At 41.2% G+C, this 9,787-nt stretch overlaps 1 protein-coding gene across 1 annotated transcript; it reads left to right on the forward strand.

Moving 5' to 3' along the window:
- Nucleotides 1–5,079: 5,079 nt before the first annotated feature.
- LOC146384770 (uncharacterized) lies at nucleotides 5,080–8,957 on the forward strand (the record flags this gene model as incomplete). Its single annotated transcript, XM_084929898.1, has 6 exons — nucleotides 5,080–5,401; nucleotides 5,571–5,885; nucleotides 6,044–6,361; nucleotides 7,316–7,429; nucleotides 7,522–7,577; nucleotides 8,892–8,957. Coding segments are annotated over 6 exons (1,191 nt in total), but the record flags the coding sequence as incomplete, so codon positions are not given.
- Nucleotides 8,958–9,787: the final 830 nt, after the last annotated feature.

Raw genomic sequence — 9,787 nt, forward strand, 5'->3', positions numbered from 1 at the left:
AACAGTGAGACATTCCACATACATGCAGTCACACATGTGCTTCAAATACAGTCATGAACCAACAAGTCATCATCCAGTTTCACCTGTGATCTTGTGTCACCATTACTCTCTGAGATTTGTGTTGGTTCTTCTGTCACCTGACAAACAGGACATACATGACAATAAGAATAAAATGTGCAGCTGCTTCAGTGTTTCTGTCACTTTGTGCAGATCTTGACTCGTCAGTAATGTTTGTAGGCTGAGTGCATTTTTAAAACAATTTGTGCAAACTGCACTACAAGGTGGATATTTGCAAAATCATGACTACCTCATGATATTTTGTCTCAAAAATGAACCCTATGAATATGTCAGTGCCATTAGGATGAAATTATTGTGTCACCAACATTTTGACGTTAGACATATAATTCTAACAGCCTCTGTAAACTAATATCCTGGCTGCTCGAGGCTCCGTTTTCTGACAGTTTCAATCAAAATTAGAAATGCTGCTCTGAGACTGAGAGAACTAATAGTGCTGCATGTTGTGCAGTTAGTTTCCAAAACACGTTATTCATGGTTACATACAGTTTTAGATTGATGTGGGCCAAAGCCTAGCATAGCCTGTAACGTTATTGTGACGGACACATTTTATGAGTGAACTTGACTTTAAGTGACTGACAGGTTTCTTTGAAAAATACTTTCTTATATCCAGGTTCTTCCTCTTTGCTGCCGTCCTCCTCTCCTCCTCGCAGCGCAGGCTTGCCGCTGCTAAAAGTAAACAGAGCTCCCTGAAAGGCACAGCCAATCACACTGGCCATATTTGTCACATGATGTAGGACTCCAGCAGAGGACGTAATTTCTATCGGTTTTGTTTTTTTTTCCTCGAAGAGATCAAATTATTGGTGGGGACAATTCAATAATCGCTGGATATTGGTGGGGACATGTCCCTTCCGTCCATGCCAAATCTATGCCCTTGATTCCAATATATATAGTATAGTAGTGATGTGCGAAACGATACTGAAATATTGATTCCTCCGATACCAGTCATTTATGTTCTAGAATCCATCCATTCGCTTCCGCTTATCCTTTTCAGGGTCGCGGGGGGCGCTGGAGCCTATCCCAGCTGTCATAGGGCGAGAGGTGGGGTCCACCCTGAACAGGTCGCCAGTCTGTCGCAGGGCCAACACACAGGGACAGACAACCATTTGCACTCACATTCATTCGCACATTCACACCTAGTGGCAATTTGGATTATCCAATTAAACTATCCCCACAAGCTGCATGTCTTTGAACGGAAGCCGGAGTACCCGGAGGGAACCCACGCAAACACGGGGAGAACATGCAAACTCCACACAGAAAGACCCCGGCCTGATGGTGGAAATGAACTCAGGACCTTCTTGCTGTGCGGCAACAGTGCTAACCACCGCGCCACCGTGCTGTTCTAGAATCGATTCTCATATTAAAATGTCGATATCTTAGTAATTTAGGGTAGATTTGTAGTTTTTCATTAACAGGAACACAGTGGAAAGAAATGATATCATTCGGATTGTCTACATTGGAAGGAACTACACTCTCTTCCGCCTTTCATAGTAATGTGCGAAATACGGCTGTATAAATGTGTCCAGCCCCTGGCGTGCGCACTATATATATACTGTGCGTGTAGGGGTGCAACGATACACAAAATTCACGGTTCGGTTCGGTTCGATACTTTGGTGTCACAGTTTGATATTTTTTCAATACAAAAACATGTTCATCCCTTTTTAATTTGTCATTTATTAAAATTATAAATATATATTTTAACTCAAAAGTACAGTTTTTAAATTTAATGTTGCTGAAACAACAAAGTAATAAAAAAATAAATCTATCCTTCATCTTTGGAAAAGAGAGTTTATTACAGAGAAATGTCTCTTTCCAAAATAAAAGCTATACTATACGCTTCTTCTGGGCTATATTCTCAGCAGCATATTAAACATATCAGGTCCCCATAAGGAGAATCCTGTGCTAACGGCTGTCTAAATGACTCGGGTAAAGTTTGTAGCATGCGTGCTTGTTGTTTTTGTCTGCTTCCACTTGTCTTTGCACTAGGATGATGTCGGAGTAAATGTGCAGTCGTTGTGTTCCCACTAGTGCTGTCAGCGTTAATCTCGTTAAAATGACGTTAACGCCATAACGCCATAACGCCGCAAATCTCCATTAATGAGTTACCGTGCGTGGGGCTGCCACCAATAAAATTGAGCATTGCGTGGCACATCCGACACACTGTTTTACTTTTGTCCGTGACGCGCTTACCTTCAGGGTCATACGTCACATGAAAACCAAAATAGTTCCAAACGCCAGATCTGAATGAGGGTGGGGGAGGTTCAATTTGCCATGTTGCAAGGAGCTTAGCTTCTGTCGTGCTAGCTTGCGCTGCGCTCAGTGGATCTGCGCTCCACAGTGCAGCCTAGGCGGAGTAGTCGAACGCAGATCCACTGAGCGCTCAACACAGACAGCATCGTCAGAAGAAAAGTTGATAAAATAAATTAAAAATTTTGTATTGTTCATACATATGCGTACTGAACCGAAAGCACTGTATCGAACGGTTCAATATCGATACGAGTATCGTTGCACCCCTAATATATATATATATATATATATATATATATATATATATATATACTTACATACAACCCATTGTGTATATTTCTTATGGTTAGGGGTTGGATTAGTCAGAAGTCGCCGGCAAATTATTATTAAACGGGTAGGACAATTTGACAAAGTAGGACCGTTTCTCAGATCACCGGCACCTCCACTATTTTCCCGGAAACTGGAATTTCTTTTATGTTTACAGTAAGGTATAGACTCTAAGACACTCGTGGATTTAGCTGAAATTACACGAGGCTGAATAGCTCATTTAACCCTTTTACTTTATGGTAAATATTAGCTGCGTGCTAGTCAACATCTGTATTCCACCCATTTCTAGTCTTTTCAGTGGTTACAGCTGATGATGGCGACACCAGCAATTTGTGTTAAAAATCCAGATGCTCCTGCACATTGTCAGCAGGCCGGGTGAGAAGTATGGTCTTCACCAAACCTCCACAGGAGCTGCTCAGCCGAGTCTCTGCCTTCACTCACACACAGAGGGTATCCACACGCCTTCACGTCCGCAGTGCCCGGTGGTGCTTTCCGTGGCTTGTGTCTGTGAAGGTTCTCAGTCATCCAGGTCATCGTAGTCAAAGGAGCTTGCAAAGAAAAGCGTCTGGACTTCTTTAAGTTACTTGAAGACGTTTCACCTCTCATCCGAGAAGCTTCTTCAGTTCTAAGGTCAAATGGTGGAGAGTCCCAGATATAAACCTAGTGGGAGTTTCCCCCCACAGAGGGACAAAAGGACCCCCTGATGATCCTCTAATCGCCTGAGCCAAGGTGTGAAACTGGGTGTGGGTCCCAATCAGCCAGAGTTTCGGGTGTGTTCATTGTGAAACCTGGCCCCACCTTATCATGCGAATTCCTGAGGTCAGATGGCCCAGGATGTGAGTGGGCGTTAAGGCGTCTGGGAAGGGATCTCAAAACTGGATTATAGATGGCAGAGAGTTGGTGTCGTAAACCCCCGCCTCTGTTCAGAGATGGTCGCTCACAGTGGACATAGATGCTTCTTTCACTCCTCTTTCAAACCATCTGTCCTCTCTGTCCAAAATGTGAACATTGGCATCCGTGGCTTGTTACAAACAATGTGAGATATAAGAAGTAGTAAGTGCATCATATATTTAATATCATACTAGGCAGATTTACTGCACTTCCATTTACTACACATTTACCTGCGTATGTTGTCGTTGTAAACTTTCTTTAAGTGTGTAACATTGACATCCTGTTGATGGTAACGTGTATGAGTCCAGTGTACCTGACAGGCACTTTTGACTTTTTGTACACAGTTGATTTTGTAAAGCTCCTCGCACTGAATTCATAATCAAGTTCACTGATTGACTGCCCTGCAGTGCTGCTTTCCTGTATTCCTGTTTCATCTACTTTAATAAAGTGTCCTGTGTTACAGTAACTGAGTTGTGGATTTACTTAATGCCTAAGTTGGGCTTTAATCTGCCTTAGACTCACTGACCTTCTTTGAATCAGCATCACAATAATCCTAAGGGCACTGACAAAACATACAAGTATAAATAAATAAAATCTATAGAAAGAAACATGTTTTATATGTTTTCATTAAGTTACACACAAATAGCATTCTCTGCCAACAGGCTCAGAAGACACAAAAACATAACAGACCAAAACGAAAGAAGCAATGTGTACAAGCAGGTACAAAGAAAAGTTTTTGAAGTATTTGTACAACACATGCCTGAGCAACAGCTTCAGTGTTTCCTGGAATTGATTCTGAAACACTAATAGAGCTATTATCTATCTGTTATGTCAGTCAGATTTCCCGCAGATAGTCTCGGTTGAGGTCTAGTGACTGTGAAAGCCATGGTATATGATCACACCATCTTCATAATCAACTATTCAGTGAACCCTCTTGAAATACTTATTCACAGGACAAAGACAATCTCTCATAGCAACTTTGCATTGATTTTACGACTCCTTTCCCTGGACCCTAACAGGGCATCAAAGTGCAACAATGTCTCTCCATGCAGGGGCTCAAGAGTTCAGGGTATGCCTTTAATTTCTTCAACAATATAAAATTTTGCACAAAAGGAATTACTAATGTAAAAAAAGTGGTTTTATTTATGCGGTGGCCCCTAGAGACAAAACATGTACAAACTCCAAAACACATTTCTAGCATGAACTGAACTTCCAAAACAGAGCTACCTAGATCACTGAAATTACACAATTGAAAGCATGAAAGCATATGTGTATGTGTATTTATACACATGATGATGAGCTCGGGAAGATTCGGAGGGTGAAGGTAACAGTGATCCTGGTGGTAACTGGAGTGCTCAGTGACGTGACACCCCCCCAGTTAGATGTGTGGCTCCAGCAGATCCCAGGAACAACATCTGAGATGTCTGTGCAGGAGAGCGCAGACCTAGTAAAAGCTAAGCTCGATGAACAAAACAAAGACTTTCTGCACGACGAGAGGAAATTATTAGAAATGTTATTTAATTATTTTCTTTCTCCTCTTTAGGCTTTGTCCGTTCTGAAGAATCACAAATAATCGTGAAGGCTGGAGAGACTGTGACTTTACATGTTAATAAAACATGGCATCAAACTCAGGATTACCTTTGGCTCTATGGGCGACGTTCCCCAGAGACAATTACCATCGTCATCAGAGGAGACGTCACTCGTATCAATGGAACCAGATTTACAGACAGGCTCAACACAGACGTGAACACGGGATCGATCACCATCTCAAACCTCACCGTCCATGACACCGGAGTATTTTCAGCTCAGTTTTTTACACCAGACGGAGTCTTGAAAGAAGCGTTTGACCTCATCGTCCACGGTAAGTAATAAATAACTGTTTCCTGTCTCTGAATGTTTTAGAGTCAGTCGTTTGCTTTGAAAACTGTTTGCTTTGATTTTTGAGATTCTGGGATGTGTTGAAATTCTCAAATAATAACAAAATGACAATTTTCTTATTGCATTTTTTGTGATTTCTCTTTAAAATCCAGATAATACTATTGATGTTACTGATGTTGATGTTCTGGAGGGGAACGATGTCACTCTGGACCCTAAACTAAACAAGCGACTGAGAAACCCCAAGGTCAGATGGATGCAGGGTGAAAGCTGTAGAGAGGCCATAGTTGTGTTTGAGAATAATATGACCTCTATTACGGAAGGCTTGGAGGGTCTCCTGCTGCTGAACCCGTGCACTGCAGAGCTCACCTTCATCAGCATAACCAAAAACCTTTCTGGGAGTTACTGTGTCAGGATAGTGATAGAGGGGTTCTATAACAGAACGACAAAGTTTTTCATCACTGTCTATGGTGAGTAAATGTTCTTTGTGTCATCACTGAGAAGCATGATAACAGTGACTCTTGTTCTTGTTGAACCAGTAAAACCTGTTTTAAATGCTGACGTCACACATGTAATCTAATCATGTGAATGTTCAGGTACAATTCAACAGCAGCACTTTCCTTCTTAGATCCTGTTTCTGTTCCACACATCACTGAAGCCCAGCCAGATATTACAGCAAAGACCAGCATTGAAACCCAGTCAGCTGTCAGTGGGATCTGCTCTGCAAGATGTTGGGTAAAGAATTCAGACGATGTCACCCTGTCATGGTACAGAGGAAGTGAGATTATAATGAATACTAGTGACCCAGATGTCTCCAACAACCTAACCCTCACTCTGGAGATCCAGAGGCACAATGAATCCATCTACACCTGCAGGGCAGAAAACCCTGTCAGTAACAAGACTGCTGCCCTCAACTCCAGACTGTGGTGTTCAGCTCATGACACAGGTACAGTGTGTGTGTGTGTGTGTGTGTGTAATGTACTAACATAAACATTACATGCGGTTGTCTCTGAACACAGCGTGGTGGTTCAGTTACATGAGAAAAGGAGCAAAGGCTGAAGAAGAATCAATATGTTCCTGATTTTAAGAAGAACGTTTCTGTTGGGCAGCCTTTGTTGTGTGGAGCAGAAACGTGGCCGCCTGAAACACTGGAACCTGCTCTCACTGAAAAGGAAAGTTAATGTGCATCTTAAACTTTAAGCTTAGTTCTTGGATGAATAAAGCTCCGGTACTGTTGCAGAGCAGGCTGTCAGTACTCAGAGTGAGGACAGAGCCAGAGTACCAGTGCTGTGCTCACAGCCCTGAGCCGTCCATCCGTGCTAACCACCGTGCTGCTGGTTCCAAATAAATGAGCGCATCTTTCAGAAGTTATTGAAATATTGTCACTTTCTCAAACTAACAATGTTTGATTTTCGTAAACATATTTTTTCTGTATTTACTTTTGTTGGATGCCTTCAGTTCACTCTGCACTTACCCACTGATACAGAAGCATCCAGAGAGGGCGTGTCACAGAAGATCCATTCAGATACTCATATCAGTTCATTTATTTGGCTTATTTAAACCACGGGTGCATCGCAGGTGATTAAACATCCATTTGAAACTGATTTGAATAATCAAATGTCCAAAAGTATTAAATTATTTATTGATTTTTAAAATTTAAAATTAATCTTCTTCACAACTTTTGCACACATGCAGGGTTCAGTGATTGATTTTTGTTGTGCCTTCATCTTGTGACTTTATGAGAAACAGGTTTCCTGTTGTTGTGTAACTGAGTGTGTGAACGACATGAAAATCATCTCAGTTTAAAACTGAACTTTATTAAACTGAAACTAGTTTTAATCATATCTGTATCATTAACACCTTAAAGAAGAGTAAAACTAATATTTGAATTTGTTTACAGGTGACACAGGATGGATTCATGGAGTGATTGTAGGGGTGGGAGCGCCTGTTGTAATGGTCCTGGTGATTGTTGCTGTTGCTCTTTGCTACAGGCAAAGAAAGAGAAATTCAGGAAGTATGTGAATGTAAATCTTTGCTATTCATCATGATTATCTTTTACTTAAAAAATTCCCTGTTACACACATTTGTTCTTTATTTCTTATCTAGATAATAACTCTTGTTTTGAGATGCGAGAACAACCCACCAACAACCAAAACCTCCAGGTATCCGCCTCTGTTTCATATCATAAACTTGGCCAGTCTTTTCATTAAATGCACTTGTTTTCACACATGAACTTAACAATTTCAGGAAAATCATATTTTCCACAGTTGCTCTTTCTCACACAAAAATAAACTTCTTCAGACTAAATCTCAGTCCAGCAAATATTCTGGTTTAGAAAAAGAACGACACATGAAGTCCACCTGCTGTGGATTCACGGTACAAATGCAAGACTGTTGTTCGATGTGTCACAGGGACTTTGAGGGCATGTTCACCATCTACTGCCAGGTCAGCTGAGACGTAGCCTAGCAGACAGCTAGCAGCCACCTGTCAGTCAGAGAGGCCACGCCCCTGACGGTGATATTCAGTGAGCTATGTGCAGGGTGGGCTGATACTGCTGTGCCTCTTAGTGAACACAAAGGTGTTCAACTGTAAACTCTGCAAGACAACGACTAAAGCACAACACAACATGTAACCTGCTCTAAGTCCTGTAGACGAGTCCCTGTGTTGTTTCTGCTCTCTAAGAGTCTGCTGCAGCTTCTTTTGTGTGATATGAACTTCCTCTGTTCTTTGGTTGGCACGTTTAATTTAACAAACGTTCATCACTCACATGTTTTGGTGAAGGAAAAAACGTCTGTTACTTTAAATAAATCTGTGATAAATGTCCCACAGTTACATTTAGTTTGGTGACTGCAGGGCACTGAGAAATGAGCTCAGTGTCTCACGAGCACTTTGTTTTGGTGATTGTATTTATGTGATCTGGAGGGTGAGACGTGAAATGTGTAACGGGGACTTTATGTTCTTTTTCAGGGCAGTGATGAACCTCTGCTCGTAAACAGCAGAGAACGAAACTATCGAACGAGAAATGAGTGAGACGTCATCAAAGTAACAGCTCACAGACACCCGACGGTCCAAAATCAGGCTAAAGATCAGTTATATTACATTGTTAATGTGATGACTTATGCTCCAGTGTACCTTTGAGCACACTGCTAAATGATATTTTAAAACAGCCGGTGTCATTTTAACGATATGTCTAAGTGGACAAGTGTGTCCTGGTCTACAGCAGCAAACTCGTTGTATGACGGCTGCATTTGGTTTGTAGCAATATTTTTGTTTTTCAGTCTACGACCAACTGTTATGAACTATTTGTCTTACATACAGCAAACATGAGATTTTTCTTTTTCCACATTAACTTTGATAATAAGCCTTTTTTTTAAACCACCATCACTCCTGAGGTAACACTGTGAAAGCTGTCCTGTCTGCTTCCTCTGATGTTAGTTCACTTCATATGCAGACGTTCTGCTTCATTTCTGGTTTAGCAGCGCAGACTCCACACGAACACTGTCACCATCAACCCCATGATCCACGTCAAAGTGGAGAAATAGGGAACCTTCAGTAAGCAGATTTCAGGTTGCAATCAGGACCCTATCGATTTACAGCCATTTAGATTCACACTTTGAGGTAAAACTTACAAATGCTCACTGTCATGATTCATATTCCAAAGGGGGTCATAAGGTTCATCTGTGATACTGCATACAGAGATCATGCAGGATCCAATTTGGGGAACTGGGGTAAATTTAAAACATCCTCGTGTCCGTACGACACTAAAACGTTATTGCATCTCTTTATATGGAGTGAAGCTGTGGAACGGGCTGAGTGATGAACTGAAGCACTGTCCCAGCGTGACTCAGTTTAGAAAGCAAAACAGGGAGGAGGCGGGGCTTTAACCAGGCGCTCTCACCCACTATTTACACACTGTGTGTGTGTAAGTGTGTAATATATATCTGCTGATGTGTTACTGGGGTTATAAAACTAAATCCAGGTAACAAGTTGCAAGGAAAAATTTCTGAAAGCATACGACAAAAACAGGAAGAAAAGTGATGATCACTAAACAGTCGAAAAAGGGTGAGATTAAATATAAATTAAAGCCTGCACTTCTTCCTTTTTGCAGTTTTTAATTAAGATTAATTTTGTGCTTGTGTTTTGTTTTGTTTGTTGTTGTATTATGTTCACATGTTCAAATTAAAACCACATTACAATTACATACATAACAAATGGTGACTGTGCACACTTCATAATCTGATAGTTTTGCATGTGCACTTCTTTACTTTTTAACACTTGTTAGTGAATGAAGCCGTTCTCTTTGTGTATATAACGTGTACGAGCGTCTCTTTGTGTCATACTATTTTTATTCGGCTACATTTTTATTGCTTTA

Source organism: Perissodus microlepis, chromosome 6 (genome assembly GCF_051167445.1).
Source record: "Perissodus microlepis isolate ML-2025 ecotype Zambia chromosome 6, ASM5116744v1, whole genome shotgun sequence".
Classification (NCBI taxonomy): Eukaryota; Metazoa; Chordata; class Actinopteri; order Cichliformes; family Cichlidae; genus Perissodus; species Perissodus microlepis.